General features: G+C 43.6%; 1 protein-coding gene across 5 annotated transcripts; it reads right to left on the reverse strand.

Annotated features, from left to right (window-relative positions):
• Positions 1-748: 748 nt before the first annotated feature.
• Positions 749-12,723, reverse strand: LOC308582294 (uncharacterized protein). Of its 5 annotated transcripts, XM_081185275.1 has the most exons (4): positions 12,653-12,695; positions 10,907-10,960; positions 10,324-10,401; positions 749-3,061 (listed from the first exon to the last, which is right to left on the reverse strand). In XM_081185275.1, exon 4 carries the CDS (start codon positions 2,902-2,904, stop codon positions 1,042-1,044), a length of 1,863 nt encoding a protein of 620 aa, XP_081041401.1. In that variant the 5' UTR covers positions 2,905-3,061; positions 10,324-10,401; positions 10,907-10,960; positions 12,653-12,695; the 3' UTR covers positions 749-1,041. The 5 variants fall into 5 exon arrangements, with proteins under 5 accessions (XP_081041401.1, XP_081041398.1, XP_081041402.1 ...); XM_081185272.1 differs by lacking the exon at positions 10,907-10,960 and having other exon boundaries at positions 12,653-12,723; XM_081185276.1 differs by lacking the exon at positions 10,907-10,960 and having other exon boundaries at positions 12,693-12,718.
• Between the last annotated feature and the right edge of the window lie 4,578 nt (positions 12,724-17,301).

Raw genomic sequence — 17,301 nt, forward strand, 5'->3', positions numbered from 1 at the left:
ATGAACTTCACCAAAAATCTCTGTCTCTGACACCCCGTTCCCAGGTTTGAGACGGTGGAAATTTATCTTTCTTTACTCTCTCTTCTGCAGGCTTACACAGTCAAAAATCCCCCTCTTTACTCCTACTTCCAAGAGGGGTTTAGATGGTTAAAACAGGAGGAATTTTAAATCTTTATGTAGAACTTTCCAGACTTTAGCTTGAACAATTTTTGCTTCAGGCTATTTACAAAAACAGAAGGCGGACTTCAGGTTTTAGACCTTCCCGTTTGAGTGCCAAATTAAAGTGTTTCTAAGCCCAATTTTCCGTTCTACTCACGGGTACTTGCTTAGAGTCCAATTGTCCACAGGGAAAAGTCAGTGCTCTCCAGCAACGGCTGTGCGGCTTCACTCTGTATAAATAGTGGTCAATTCAAAACACCGCGCCGCTTCGGATCCCCGAAAAGGGGTTTCCTTGCGTGTAGGGGGGCGCTCCTGGTGTCAGCCGAATCCCACGTTCCCAGGCTTCTTCCGCCTGGGATTTTTAAGGGGTCTTAGCTGCAGCGGCAAGACCCGATTTTCGCCGAGCAGATTCCTCTGGATCAGAGGAATTCCGCCATGGCCGATGGCGCTAACCCGGAAGTCACTTTCTTGGTTAATTCAGATCACTCTATCTTGACTTCTGAGAGGTCAAGCCGAGAAGTGAGAGGTGTGGGGACTTTGTGAACACGATGACTGGAGGAGTTTGTAAATAATACTCGTGGTTCAACGGTTGCCAACCTGACCAGTAAAGATTTACTCTCAACGAATTGGGTAAGGTATATATTTTTATCACAAATCGGTAACCGGATACCGTGGTCAATGGCATAAAAAGAAACTGAGAGATCCAGGAGAACCAGGAAACAGCTTTTACCTTTGTCCCTCGCCTGCCAGAGATAATCAACCAGTGCCAACAAGGCGGTCTCAGTCTGATGGCAGGGCCTGACACTCAACTGGAAGAAATGCAGTCCAAATGGTCCATATCCTCCAGATATGCCTGGATTTATTCTGCAACCAAACATACATTTAAATTGTTTTTCCCCTGTGAGTTTGCTGATGTCTTCTAAGCGTTCCACTTCTAGTGAAGCTTCCCCCACAATCCATGCATTTAAAAGGTTTCTCCCTTGTGTGAATTTGTAGATGTGCATTAAGGCTCGAACTATGACCGAAGCATTTTCCACACTCCATGCATTTATATGGTTTCTGCCCTGTGTGAATTCGTTGATGTCTTCTAAGCGTTCCACTTCTAGTGAAGCTTCTCCCACAATCCATGCATTTAAATGGTTTCTGCCCTGTGTGAGTTCGTTGATGGTTTTTAAGGTGTCCACTCTGAGAGAAGCTCTTTCCACACTCTATGCATTTAAATGGTTTCTGCCCTGTGTGAGTTCGTTGATGGTTTTTAAGGTTTCCACTCTGACTGAAGCTCTTGCCACACTCTATGCATTTAAATGGTTTTTCCCCTGTGTGAGTCTGTTGATGTTTTCTAAGTGTTCCACTCTCACTGAAGCTCTTTCCACACTCTATGCATTTAAATGGTTTTTCCCCTGTGTGAATTTGTTGATGGTATTTAAGGTTTCCACTCCGAGAGAAGCTCTTTCCACACTCCATGCATCTGAATGATTTCCCACCAGTGTGAGTATGATGATGTGCATTAAGATGATTACTCAAAAGGAAGCTCTTTCCACGCTCAAAACATTTATATGGTTTTTCCCCTGTATGAGTACATTGATGCATTATTAGTGATTCTCTATGACGGAAGCTTGTTCCACACTCCATGCATTCAAATGGTTTCTGCCCTGTGTGAGTTCGTTGATGTTTTCTAAGTGTTCCACTATCGATGAAGCTCTTTCCACACTCTATGCATTTAAATGGTTTTTCCCCTGTGTGAGTTCGTTGATGGTTTTTAAGGTGACCCCTCTGAGAGAAGCTCTTTCCACACCCTATGCATTTAAATGGTTTCTGCCCTGTGTGAGTTCGTTGATGGTTTTTAAGGTTTCCACTCTGACTGAAGCTCTTTCCACACTCTATGCATTTAAATGGTTTTTCCCCTGTGTGAGTCCGTTGATGTTTTCTAAGTGTTCCACTCTCACTGAAGCTCTTTCCACACTCCATGCATTTAAAAGGTCTTGCCCCTGTGTGAGTTCGTTGATGGTATTTAAGGTATCCACTCTGACTGAAGCTCTTTCCACACTCCATGCATTTAAATGGTTTTTCCCCTGTGTGAGTTCGCTGATGTCTTTTAAGCTGTCTACTCCAAGAGAAGCTCTTTCCACACTCCATGCATCTGAATGATTTCCCACCAGTGTGAGTTTGATGATGTGCATTAAGGTCATTACTCAAAAGGAAGCTCTTTCCACGCTCAAAACATTTATATGGTTTCTCACCTGTATGAGTACATTGATGCATTATTAGTGATTCTCTATGACGGAATCTCTTTCCACACTCCATGCATTCAAATGATTTCTGCCCTGTGTGAGTTCGTTGATGTTTTGTAAGTGTTCCACTTTCGATGAAGCTCTTTCCACACTCTATGCATTTAAATGGTTTTTCCCCTGTGTGACTTCGCTGATGTCTTTTAAGCTGTCCACTCTGACAGAAGCTCTTTCCGCACTCCATACATCTGAATGGTTTCTCACCCGTGTGAGTTTGATGATGTGCATTAAGTTGATTACTCAAAAGGAAGCTCTTTCCACACTCAAAACATTTATATGGTTTCTCCCCTGTATGAGTATATTGATGCCTTTTTAGTGATTGTCTATGACGGAAGCATGTTCCACACTCCATGCATTCAAATGGTTTCTGCCCTGTGTGAGTTCCTTGATGTTTTGTAGGAGTTCCACTCCCACAGATGTCCTTGCCACAATCCATACCTTTAAGTGGTATCTCCATTGTTTCAGTTCATTGATGTGAACTAAGTGTGTTCACTGACTGAATCACATTGTTTATTCCATATATTGAAATGGTTTATTTGTGATTCCTAATGAAAGTACGGATTGCTCTGACTGTCCTTTCTATCGCTTGCTTCCGAGTAGGGGGAAAGGAAATCCTGTAAAGAAGAGGACAAAGGAATATAACACACATCAAGTGCCTTTGGGACCTTCTCTTAATTTAACATCTCATACACTCTTCCTTTTTCTATGTTCCTATTTTTTAGGAAATGAAATAATGTCAGATAATAGTAATGCATCATCAACTTTTAATCATGATCAAGTATTGTTAATAATGCATCATGATCCTAGATACACTGGTTCTCTTGAATTGCCAATTTAAATACAGAGGTTCCTCACCGGAAAGGGAGCTCCTCTCTCTCTATAATCCTGCTATTTATTTCTGCGGTTCAGAATTCCCAATGACACTTTTTGTCCTAATCACTAAAATGTTTGGTTGCAAGTTTCTTTGGGTTGACCTGGTAAACTAAAGGGACTAACAAATTCAATCAATCGTAATAATGGACTACAGGAACCCCTGAATTTCACTAGCAATCTTCCCTTAAATCCCAAAGACATGAGAATAAAGATAGTGACTTCCGGCGGAAACTGCAGCCATGATAAGAAGTGCGAGATAAACCCTCTGGGGGGTGTCGAGTGGCGTGGGGGCTATTTGAGAGGTTTTGCGAAGGCTACGCGGACCTCGGAACCTCGGGAAGAGATCCTGAGGGGCGCTGGTACCCAGAGGTGCTCTCTTGCTCCCTGGGTCTCAATAATAGACTCAGGGACGGGATTGAGCTGTGGGCACGAAGGGGGAGCAACTTTAAACCCACACCGTAAAGCCTCAGACTTCTTATGAAAGCAGTTAGCTTCCAAAACCAACAACGAATTCGGACCTACAGCTGACGGAGCTAATCTGAGCACTGCTTTAAAACTTGAAATCTATTAGAATTCGGCGAGTTACGAGATGCAGAAAGGGAGTCCGTCCCGGACAACTGGGAGAAAATGGCGCACGACGGAAGGTTGGAGGAAGGAGGAGTGAAAAGAAGTTTCCGCTGAGTGAGTCTTACTTTTTAAGCCCTCAAACACGAATTACAAAGTGTTGAGGCAAAGCTACTTTTGAAATGACTACTGGGGAAAAAGTACTGTAGGTGTCTTTTGATCGGCTTGGGACGGGTCTCTGTCGGACGGAGGCAAATCACTAAATAATTCACCGCACTCCTCCATTTTAAGTGAAGAGGGTCTCAGCCATACTGGACTTACAAAAAGATTTGGACCGTAGACTCAAAGAGAAAGCAAAGAGAAACCCTGACGGTAGGCTTCTACACTGACTTTTAATAGTTTCTTGAGGGGGCCAAGACCAATATTAAAGGAACAAAGAAAACAAGGGGGGTTTAATCTCCCCCCTCCCTCCCCCCCGTCATCGGGAGGAAGAAGAAGCCGGAAATTACGCTTCGGGAACTTGGGAGCCTTATACAACCCGCGCGTGGTTTGAAACAACCTTATGGACTGATAGAAGAAGAGAAGAAAACACACGAGGGATAACAAATAAACTATTACCTTTTGCCATTTGGAATATTTGTCTGAAGACTCTTGGACTTCCCTGCTGCCTCCTGTATGTTGGAGGACGTGGGGAGAGGAGGGCTAGAAGTGACGGACGTGCTGGGAGTGAAGATACAACGTGTGGATTAGGGGCTGCCACCGTGTGGGGAGCTAAAAAATTACATTCTAAAAGCAAAGAAGGCGGGAAAGTGCTCCCCCTGGTGGCTGGCTGAAACATCGTGTGGACTGACTTTGTGTGATATATAAGATCTAAATTTTTGTATAATATATATTTAAGATGTCCGGGGAAAATGGGAAAAAGGGATTAGGGACCCCAGCAGAGAGACGCCCATCTAGGCAAGAAAATGGAAAAGAAAACAAGGAATATGAGAGCTTACTGGGGGAAATAAGAAAAGAGTTTAAACAGAATGAGCAATATATAGAGAGAAAATTATTGGAGGTCCAGGAAGCCTTAGACAAAAAATTGGAAATGGTGGTGGGAGAGTTGACAGGGAAGGTAAAAGACTTGGAAATAAGAACTAAGGTGGTAGAGGATTCAAACAAACGCAATCAGAAAGATCTAAAGGAAGTAAAAAGACAGACAGAACAAATTAGAGGAGAAATTACAGAAATAGGGCACAGGAGGAGATGTTGGATAATCTATCTACTCTGGAGATGCGTCAAAAAGAGCGAAATTTGAAATTCAGGGGTCTCCCGGAGACGTCAAATGAGAATATAAGAGATAAAATAATAAAAGAACTGGCTGGGTGGATGGAACTAAGAGAAGAAGATATTGGCCCATTGATAATGAATGTCTTTAGAATAAAGACAAAAAAAATCCTTCCAGTAGCACCTTAAAGACCAACTAAGTTAGTTCTCCAAGAACTAATTTAGTTGGTCTTTAAGGTGCTACTGGAAGGATTTTGTTTTGTTTTGACTATGGCAGACCAACACGGCTACCTATCTGTAATTTAGAATAAAGGTTAGATCAGTGAAGGCAAGGGCAAAAAAGCTTCCTGGAGACGTTCTAGTCATGTTTAACTCATTGGACATAAGAAATGAAATACTGAGACTGAATTACAACAAAAATCTATGCATAGATGGAGTGAAAATCTTGATTTTTAGGGAGATCCCTGCCAGGTTTCTGAAACGAAGGGGAATTTATAAAGAAATGGTGAGTCTACTGAAAAGGAATGGAATTCAGCATAGATGGGAATTCCCAGAAGGAATCTCCTTTTACTTTAAAGATAAAAGATTCAAACTAACTAGCCCCCAAGAGTTAGAAAAATTCTCCAGAAGATATGACAAAGAGTTAGGGAGGACAGGGAAAATAAAACCAAGACAGGATCAGAAAGAGGAAGGAAAGGAAAAGGAGAAAGAAGAACAACGTCAGGAAGAAGAGGAGGAACAAGAAGAAGAGAGAGAGGAATCAGAAGAAGAAGACAACAACAAAGAACAGTAAATTTAGCGCAACTGAGTGGGTACTCTTAGATAAAAGAAATAATGAATCTGAAAGTATTTTCCTGGAATGTTAATGGGATGAACAATTTAAATAAGAGACGAAAAGTTAAGCATGTTTTGATTAAACGAAACCTAGATATCATATGCCTGCAAGAAACGCATGTAGCAAAAAAGCATAAAAGAATTTTAAGTAATAAAAAACTGGGCCAAGAGTTTATCGCGTCAGATTCAAACAAAAAGAGAGGTGTGGTAATATATGTAAAAGAGAAGCATGACCCAAAATTAATTTTTAAGGAGGATGAGGGAAGAATATTGATTGTACAAATTGGGTTTCAAGGGGGAAAATGGCTGATTGTGGGGATCTATGCTCCAAACGATAAGAAAGCTGAATTCTATACAAAGTTGAATGAAATAATGTTAGAGTATTTAGATCAGAAATTGATATTACTGGGAGACTTTAATGGAGTAGTGGTACCGGACTTAACAAAGAGGCGAAATACATATGAAGGCAAACTCCCGAAGGCCTTCTTTGATATGGCCAATACATTGGGAGTAATTGACATCTGGAGATTAAGGAACCCAACAGTAAGACAATTTTCATTCCACTCTCAACCAAACCAAAGCTTCAGCAGAATAGATCAGATCTGGGTCTCTAAGATTCTAACACCAAGAGTAACTAGAATTGAAATCCTCCCAAGAACCCTGTCAGATCATAATCCGCTATATATGGAATTAAAAGGAAAGGACCCTTCTACACATAGATGGAGAATGAATGAGAGCTTATTTAATGACCAGAGAGTAGTGGAAACTGCAAAAGAGACAATAAGAGACTATTTTAAATGGAATCTAAACAAAGAAACACCAATTGAAACAGTCTGGGACGCGAGCAAAGCGGTGGTAAGGGGTTTCCTGATTCAAAAAAACAGCTTCCAGAAAAGAGGGAGAGAGAAGAAAGAGGAGATCCTGTCCCAGCTCATCGAGAACAAAAAACAGCTAATAACAAAACCTAAAGATGAAATAATAAAACGAAATATAAAAATGTTGCAGTCTCAGTTCTCCATGGTGGTGGGACAGGAGATCGAATGGAAAATAAAAACCATGAGACAAAAATTTTTTGAGTCGGCCAACAAAGTTGGGAGATTCTTGGCCTGGCAAATAAAAGCAAGACAAAAACAGAACACAATTTGTAAAATAAAAGATGGGGATAAAATGATTGAGGACCCAAAAGAAATTAGAAAAGTATTTCAGAGATTCTATAGAGATCTTTATAAGAAAGATAAAGAAGACAATAAGAGAATAGAAAAGTATATCCATGACCATAAACTACATCAGATCTCAGAAGAAGAAAAAAGAATGCTTAACCAGGAGATAACAGAACAAGAGGTCACGAAGGCAATAAAAAGAATGAAAATAGGGAAGGCCCCAGGACCGGACGGTATCTCAGCAAAGTATTATAAAACACTATCGCAATACCTGACACCTGTTCTAAGTGAAGTAATGAATAAAGTCTTAAGAGAAGGAAAGATGCCAAACACCTGGAAAGAAGCTCATATTATACTGATCCCGAAGAAAGAGGGGGATATATTAGATGTAAAAAATTTCAGACCAATTTCGTTATTGAATAATGACTATAAGCTATTTGCGGATATACTAGCGAATAGACTAAAAATGGTGTTAAATAAGGTGATACACAAAGACCAAACAGGCTTTCTGCCGGGAAGGCAACTAAGGGACAACGTAAGAAGCCTGATAAATATAATTGAATACCTTGAAGTCAGAAATGAGAAACAGGCAGTATTATTGTTCATAGACGCGGAAAAAGCGTTCGATAATGTTTCCTGGCATTTCATGAAAGAAAACTTAAAAGTACTAGGAATTGGTGAAATTTTTTTGAGAGGTATTGGCACGATTTATTCGGACCAAAAAGCAAAGTTAATAATTAATAACAACATATCAGATAACTTTGAGATAACTAAAGGTACTAGGCAGGGATGCCCTTTGTCTCCCTTGCTATTTATTACAATCCTAGAGGTCTTGAATAAGAAGCTAAGAGAATCATCAGAAGTCAGAGGCATTAAGGTGGGACGAAAAGAATTTAAGTTAAGAGCCTTCGCAGATGATCTAGTCTTAATGTTGGAAGAACCAAGACAAAGTGTGAAAGAGGCAATAAAAACAATGGAAGAGTTTGGGAAGGTATCAGGGTTTAAACTTAACAAAAACAAGACAAAAATGCTAGTAAAAAATTTGAAGAAAGAAGAGATGGAAGAATTACAAGTAGACTCAGGAATCGTGATAGCTAAAAAAATAAAATATTTAGGAATTTGGATGACAACAAAAAATATAAACCTGTACAAGGACAACTATGAGGTGGTATGGAAAGAAATTAAGAAAGATATGGATATATGGAGTAGACTAAAATTGTCATTATTAGGCAGAATCTCTGATAAAAATGAATATATTACCTAGACTGTTATTTTTATTTCAAGCAATACCAGTGGTAAAAGGGATAAGACAATTTAAGGATTGGGAAAAAAACTTAGCGAAGTTTGTCTGGCAGGGGAAAAGGCCAAGGATAAAAATGAAGATACTAGTAGATAAGAAAGAGAGAGGAGGTTTTGATTTACCAGACCTGACTTTATATTATGAAGCTTCGTGCTTGGTATGGTTAAAAGACTGGCTGACCTTAGAAAACACTGACCTATTAGATTTAGAGGGCCATGATAATAGATATGGTTGGCATTCGTACCTATGGTACAACAAAGTAAAGGTACATAAAGGTTTTCTAAACCATGTGATTAGGAAATCTTTATATGAAGTATGGGATAGGAATAAAAACCTCCTGGAAAGAAAGACACCGTGGTGGATATCACCAATTGAGGTGCTGACAACAAAAAAAGCAAACATGGAAGGGGAAAGAGTAACATATGAGGATATTACTAGGAAAACAGCCCAAGGGATAAAGCTCAAACCATACGACCAAATTGAAAAGATGTTAACAGGGTGGCTGCAATACCATCAGATCAGTGATTTATTAAAGGAAGACAAAAAGAGAAATGGGTTCAAAGATAAAAAATCGAAATTCCAAATCGAGTTAATAGACTGTAAAGATAAAATTTTATCAAGAATGTACAGCTTATTGCTAGAATGGTATACAAAAGATGAAGAAGTAAAGGAATCAATGATAAAATGGGCAATTGATATTGGGCATAACATTGAATTAGATGCATGGAAAAGATTATGGAAGGAGGGTTTGAGATTCATAGGATGCATGGCCTTAAAGGAAAACTTGCTAAAAATGATGTATAGATGGCATTTGACGCCAGTAAAATTAGCTAAAATGTATAGGAAAAAAGAAAGAAAGTGTTGGAAATGGAAAAAGGCAGATGGGGACTATTTCCATATGTGGTGGACCTGCGATAAGGTAAAAAAAATTTGGGAAGCAATTTATAATGAACTCAAAAAGATATTTAGATATACTTTCCCCAAAAGACCGGAAGCGTGTCTATTAGGCTTAATAGGAACAGAAATTAAAATAGAAGATCAAAATTTGTTCATGTATGCTACAGCTGCTGCGAGGACCCTTCTGGCCCAAAGATGGAAAGTACAAGATATACCAACTATTCAGGAGTGGCAGGCGAAGTTGACAGAATATGCAGAACTTGCCAAACTGTCAGGGAGGATCCGGGAGCAGGGAGATCAAAGATACCAAAATAACTGGAGTAAATTTATTGAATATTTAAAGAAGAATTGTAAAGAGGTCAAGACACTAGCAGGATTGATATAATACCTCCAATGTATAATAGTACTAATTTGAGAATGATGTGTGTGATGGAAAGAGGATAAATATACCAGTTGTGGGGAGGGAGGGGGGTCGTGACTCGGCAGAGTCAAAGGGAATGTATGGTGCTATTACAATTTGTTGGAAAAGAATATGTAAGGAAAACAATAAAAATTCACTTGGAAAAAAAAGAGAGAGAATAAAGATAGTGGTTAATACTGGGAATCTGGAGGAATGGAGAGGAGGAGTGGGACGTAGTTATCTCTGCGTAAAGGTAAGAAAAGAAAAGAAAAAGGTATCTCTGCCTACAACCTTCATAGCAATGGGCAGGGAGGAAGGGCGGACTGGAGGCAATGTCTCTCCACAGAAACATGGGTAAATGGGTGAAATTGCAGAAGACAAGCCAAAAGTGGGTCATCTTCTCGATCCAGCAGGGCTTTTTATATGTTTTAACGTAGTGAGTCTGACCAAACTGCAGGAGGCAGTGGAAGACAGGAGTGCCTGGCGTGCTCTGGTCCAGGGGGTCACAAAGAGTCGTACACGACTAAACAACAACAACAAACGTAGTGAAATGTCTCACTGCATACTCAAAGGGCTTACCTCTCAATTTCCCCTTCACATTTCTGTGTTTTTCTTTTTCTGGCAAGATGTGTTTAGACTTGTGAATCAGAGTCTCTCCTGTGTTGAACAAATAAAAGAGATGTGCCGTTTATGTCATACGTGACTGTCAAAGTCTTCAGGAACATTTATCTTTTGAAGCAAAAACAACAAAGTCCCTGGTGGCCCATTGGAGGCTAATAAACCTATAATGGCCTAAAACTTTGTGGACAGCAGGAGAATGCTGCGAATTGCAGGCCAGGAAAGCTCACGCCACCATTAACCTGTGTGTTTCTTTGTGGGTTTTGCATAGTTGTTTTGGAATTCGCACCACAATATCAGTTCATCAAATGTTACAGACAAAATTTTAGCATTGCTATAAAAAATGATCCCACCCACTCCCTTTCTCTCTCACACAGTGTTTGTAGATATGGAAATCTCAAACACCTCGCCAGTAATAATGGCAATAACTGGTCTGCATCTGCACATGTCTGTGTGGAAAGCCTCCAGTCACAGGCATTGTCTATCCTGATAATGGACCCTTTGCCCTTGAAGCACCCCAGACTGGGAAGGTGCATGCATTTACTGTCTTTGGGTGCTGATGGATTGTGTCTCAGCTTGTAAATCCCTCTGACATTGCCTAAACAAGAGAAAAGTTATAGAAAGGCTGTCCATTTGTAAATTACAGTGGTACCTCATGTTAGGAACTTAATTCTTTCTGGAGGTCTGTTCTTAACCTGAAACTGTTCTTAACCTGTGGACTCTTGGCACCCTTCCCAGGAAAAGGGGGAATGAGAGCGGTTCAGCATGTCCAAAGATGTTGCAACTGAATGAGATAAAAGTCAGTTCTCAGGCCTGCTCTGACAAAGCCTATTCATTAGCCTTTTGAAGCCTTCTCGTGCTGATAAAAGAATAACATTTTGCCTATGTACCAGCATCTTGTGAGAATCCACAGAAAAGCTGTAGCTGTGGATTTTTAGAAGACAAAAGGAATTTTGGACAGTTTTGAGGCCTGGGGTGATTATTGAGGGGTGTGTGACTTCGGGCCTAGGTGGGGTCACCTGTCCTCACCTTCCTTCAGTACCACTTTAGCTAATGGGGCCTCCCACTGCCACCACACGATTTCTGTTCTCATCCTGAAGCAAAGTTCTTAACCCGAGGTACTATTTCTGGGTTAGCAGAGTCTGTAACCTGAAACGTCTGTAACCCAAGGTACCACTGTATATACAAATCCTGAAAGAATTTCCATAGCACCTCCAGTCATTTATTTAAAATTTTGTTGTTGTTGCTGTTTAGTCGTTTAGTCGTGTCCGACTCTTCGTGACCCCATGGACCAGAGCACACCAGGCACCTCTGTCCTCCACTACCTCCCGCAGTTTGGTCAAACTCATGCTGGTAACCTCAAAAACACTATCCAACTATCTCGTCCTCTGTCGCCCCCTTCTCCTTGTGCCCTCCATCTTTCCCAGCATCAGTGTCTTCTCCAGGGAGTCTTCTCTTCTCATGAGGTGGCCAAAGTACTGGAGTCTCAGCTTCACGATCTGTCCTTCCAGTGAGCACTCAGGGCTGATTTCCTTAAGAATGGATGCGTTTGATCTTCTTGCAGTCCATGGGACTCTCAAGAGTCTCCTCCAGCACCATAATTCAAAAGCATCAATTATTCGGCGATCAGCCTTCTTTATGGTCCAGCTCTCACTTCCATACATCACTACTGGTTTTTTGTTTTGTTTTTTTAAATAGTGCACTACATTATCACCCTCAATTAAACATGCAGTGTAACTAAGGCTTAGAAACGAAACCCTGGGAGAGGCAGACGGGTTTTGTCTGGCCCTTCGTGGAAGAGGATTCCAGATGCAAAGACCTGCTCTGGACAACCCTCCCTCCTTCCTCTCAGAAACCCCCTGCCCTTTCCTCTCCTCTCCAGCTGGACCAACGACCTGGCTTGGTGTAACGCAGCAGCAGCAGCAGAGTCCCGCTTCTGGAGCCCCCAGCAGCAGCTGGGCTGGGGGTGGGGGAAGGAGAGTCCAGCTTCCGGGAAGGAGGGGAGGGTGGGGAATTGGACCCCCTCCCAATTTCAGGGATCCCTCTCTCCAAGGCAGATTTCTGGGCAGGAGGGAAAAGCCAAGGCAAGCCTCTCCGGAGATTCCCCCGCCCGCGCCCAAGTGGGAGACCTCCCTTCCACTGGGCAGCGTCTCTTTCTCCCTCTGCACCCCTTTGCCAATGCTGGACGGGGCTTTCCTCCCCCAGGGATGCTTCCCTCCTTCCCCAAGTTCCTCTGCCCCCTCCGTCCCCAGTCTCTCCTGCGCCCAGAGACCCCCTTGGCACGGCTCACCCCTCGCCCTGCGCGCAGAATCTCTCTCGAGCGCACCGACCTCTCCATCCAAGACGAGCGGGGTGGGAGGGAGGAGACGGAAGTGGGGGGAGGGAGGGGTCTCTTCCCAGGCCTCTCTAGGCCTCTCGGCTCTCTCGCTTCCGTAACCCCTTCCATGGACTCTCCTTCTCTCCAGCCAAAAGAGGCGCGCCTCGCCACACGTGCGCAGCCAGCAGCGCCCCGAGGGATTCCTGCCAGGGGGAAACGGGGACGCATCCCGAGGGGCGCTTGGGTTGAAAGCCATTCTCATAGGGATGGCCTTGGTGGCCATCTCAATTCCATTCCCACAAAGGTACCTAAGGGGTGCAGGGCAGCTAAGCATCGCTTGGCCGGCGAGATGGGAGGGATGGTAGTAGTAGTAGTAGTAATAATAATAATAATAATAGTAATAATTTTATTGTTTGTAGGCCGCCCACCTCACTTGGGTTCCCCAGCCACTCTGAGCGCCTCCCAACAAAAAATAGTAAAAACACATTACAACATCAAAACTAAAAACTTCCCTGAACAGGGCTTACCTTCAAAAAGTTGTGTAATTTTTTATCTCCTTGACATCAACAAGATTGCCTGTGATGTGCAAACAGTAGCTCCCTCCTTTACAGCCAAGGGGAAGTTTCCAAGCACCCAAACTAAACAGAGGTGGACAATGGGGGAGCTGTTTATATCTACACAGATTCTAACCACCCCACAGAGAACTTGATCTTTGGGAGCCAATGCCTTCGAATGGACTCTCAGCCCCAGAAAACCGAACTGCAGGGACTTTGCCTATGGTGATTTTGTTGCCTCTGGGACATTGGAGTAACCAACGACTGGGAAGGGCCAGAAGACGTAGAAGGCTGGCTTCACACTGCAGGGGCTGCACAAAACCCCAAGTTGGGATCACACCAGGCCTCAGAGGTGCCGGGGGGGGGGGTCACCAAGGACGTGAGACTTCTGAAAACCAATGACCCTCTGCATCCCCTAGGCCACTGTTACGGAAAAATCTGGGTGCGGGGCTACTCAGCCCCCCAGCTCGTCGGACTAGGTCCGCGGGTCCCTGCGGAAGAAAATGAGCTCAGCCGGAGACAGGAGCAAACTGCAGAAGATCCAAGTTTATTGCGCAACAGGTTCAAGATGAGATTGAACCCCGAGAAAGGGGTGACATGAGCTTTTGAAACTTCCCTCCATGTCCCAGAATACAGTGCAAAATACATCATAGTTACATCATGCATACATTAAGAAGAGGTTGGGTTACACAGATTACATATGGAGGAGGGAGGGGGGAATATGCAGAGCTGGAGATATGCGCAGATAAGCACATCCTGAGTACCGGTGATGGGAAGACAATGGTCCATGTATGCGTGGTCTGCCACCTGGCATCGCCCGGAGGAAGGGCTTGGCAGAGCGATTTGACCGGATTAGGGACTTCCTGAGTACGTGACACCTCGCTTGGGGGATCATGGAGGGCAGGGGAGGTGTCATGGAGTCCCGAGGAGGCTGATCCGATTGACACCAAGAGCAAGGAAATCGGAGTTGTGGTTGATTTTATACGAATTTCTAAAGATTTTAGTCCATTTGATATTGGTGATTGAAATCGGAAACAAAATAGATACATTGTAGCAAGATTTGACACTTTTATGGGTTCAGAAGTTTCGAATCCATTGTTCTCCCAGCGGGGAGCCGTCAGCAGCTTGTCAAGAGGTTAAATGAGGCGTGCAGGAGCTCGCTGAGCTAGCCCTGCAAAGCGAATGCATGGTTCTGATTGGATAGAACGCAGCCATTCAGACGAATGGGGAATACAGCTTCGTACGGTCAACTCACAATAGAGATAGAGCGGGCAAAAGGCATAAGAATTTTGGGCTTATTTCGCCCGTAATAGCAGATCGGTGTAGGAGAGGCACTTCATTTAAGGGGCTTGGGGTAAAGTGTGGTGCTTGTGTAATGGTGTGGGGGCTGAGGGGTCCCCGTGGGGTTGGGAGCCCTTGAGGTCATCGCCTCGGACCTTCTGGTGGTCGGTAGGTTGTGTGTGAAAAGCATGCCCCCCCTTTCCGTATCACCGCGCATCACCAAAGTCCATTTTGGGGGTCTAATCAACAACTTCAGTCCTAAAAAAGGTCAACAACTTTGGTCGGCCATTCCACATGTTCACTTCATCAAATCTGGCCCTCTTTGAAAGAAGTTTGAGCACCCCTGTCCGAGGCACGTTGGCCCAACCCCTTTGTACACAGAGCAAGATCTTCTTTCCTCCTGGGACCAAAACTCATATCCGACTGTTGAACAAGGTGGCCAGAGAAGCTCCCTACCCCAACTGCTGGTGTAGCAGGAAAACCCCCCCCCCCATCATTCAGTTTGTACAAACTTCACTCACACACTACATACGCTACACTTCTGTTATAAATTCATAGAAAATCAACCATACATCGGATCTGCACCGTTCCACTTTTATTTTACTCCATGAAGGAAAGACTACAAAATGGGGAAGGTTTGATACAGGGCACCATAATCCCTTCACCATCCCAGCACATCCACAGGAGCCCTGCCCAGTTGCTATGCCAACCCTGATGATCCCAGACAGAAGACAATCCAGATCACAAAGAACTTGCATATGGGAGTGGATTCTGCATGGACTGGAACAAAGGACAATGATCAGATCTTCCCTCAGGGGGCAGGAAACTGCGACTACCTTTTGTCTTCAGAAAATGATTCATGGGGAGGGGTAGAAGGGAACCAGCCAGGTGACAGGACACTCAGGTTACCACCACAACTCCTCCCTCAACCCCTCCTTTCTGTGATGTATGCGTGATGTTTCTGGGGGTGGGCTTGACCTAGAGGGTGGGAATTTCAAAAGTTTTTATAAGACCTTGCACACTATTTTTATTTGTCTTTCCTCTCTCTTGCAAGTGAGGGGAGCACCCTGTCGCGATAGTCTTTCTTCAATAAAGACCAAGCCTACAGGCTGCTGATTTGCTCCAATTTACTCTGGTTGGTGTCTTTACTTTTTGTCCAAGGGAGCCCTCGGATTTTTTCCGGTAACACTGGATCTGTGCACATGCACCAAGTCACCAAAAGCAAGGCCTGTCTCTGGTAGCAGTGGCTGTGACCTGGGGCCAATACTACAGGGGAGACATTGCTTCCTGGAACCTGACAGACCTGAACCTCACCCATCAATACCTGTATTTGAAGCGACCCACTAAAGGACCCCTTTGCCACCTCTTCACAGAGGAGGGAACCCCTGTTGGGAAAAGCACCTGTGACATCAACCTTGACATACCCTGTTTCCCCGAAAGTAAGACATCCCCTGAAAATAAGACCTACTTCCAGTTTTCCCTCTCGCTGTAATATAAGGCCCTCCTCAAATATAAGACCTCCATGATAATAAGGCCACCCCAGACTATAAGGCCCCCGAAGCTACCATAAGGTGTCTCCTCTGGGCCGTAGCGGCGGGCGCCGCTGCGCAACTCACTGATTGGCCGCAGCACAGCCGGAGCTGTTCAGACAGTGTGAAGTCTCTTTAAATCAGAGAGCCCACGCCGACACCAGGACAAGCTGCCGCCTGCTGCGTGCTCTGCCCTGACGGAGTCTGGCTGACTCACAATTAGACAGTGAGTGAGTCGTGCGGGGCAGGAGTCGTCCACATTGTACCGTATACAGGTAATAAATTTCCTTTTTTTTGTTCAACAATAAATGTGTACCGTATTCTTCTTCATGGAAAAATAAGACATCCCCTGAAAATAAGACCTATTGCATCTTTGGGAGCTAAAATTAATATAAGACACTGTCTTATTTTCGGGAAAACAGACTGAGCACAGGGCAAGTGACTGTCGCTGACTTCACTCAGTCTAGGACTTACCCAGACCTTACCCGTGGACCACCGTGCCAACTGGCAGCCAGATTACCCCAAAGCCACGCTCCTCCAAGCCTTTGCTTCTGGGCACTGAGCATATACCTGGACTAGCCCCCACATGTCTGGGTCTTGCTTTGTGGGATATATTATCCCTTGATCATGGAAGGGTGACAGAGGAATAAAAGAGATCAAAAGGCCCTGTCGGACCTGTCTGATGTGGCTGCAAATGGAGAAACTGTGGGAAGAGCGCTGTTTCCCGCCTGTGGAGCAGGGTCTAACCATGTGGACATTCTCAAACTCACTGATGTCCTACGTAACGGACCAATCCTTGAACATTATGGGACATTTAAATGTCATAGAGAGACCAGAGACTACAAGAGACTAGGACCCTGCAGGACTTGACATCTTTCCGCAGGGCCTGCAAGACAGAGCTGTTCCGCCTGGCCTTTGGTTTGGACTCAGTCTGACCCTTATGTTTCCCCTCCCTTTACAGTTTTGATCCATGGGCTGCTTTTAAAATGAGGCTGCTATATTCAAATGAGCCCTATATTCTAAACACAATGCTTGATTAACCTGAAGGTAGGCTGTATGAATTGTGTATTGATTTGTAATGATTTGTTGGGTCTCTGGACCGTAATAAAGATTGATTGATTGAATATGTACTGTAAGCCGCCCAGAGTGGCTGGAGAAATAAATAAATTATTACTATTATTATTATTAGAAGTAGTAGTGGTATTAGTTGTATTATCAGAATCCCATACGACTTTTAAAGATATCCCTATGTACCCAG

Source organism: Podarcis bocagei, assembly GCF_964188305.1.
Source record: "Podarcis bocagei genome assembly, chromosome: 2".
Lineage (NCBI taxonomy): Eukaryota > Metazoa > Chordata > Lepidosauria > Squamata > Lacertidae > Podarcis > Podarcis bocagei.

Coding starts and splice junctions, on each gene's coding strand:
- LOC308582294 (XM_081185272.1), bottom strand. CDS start 2,904: ATGGAGATACCACTTAAAGGTATGGATTGTGGCAAGGACATCTGTGGG.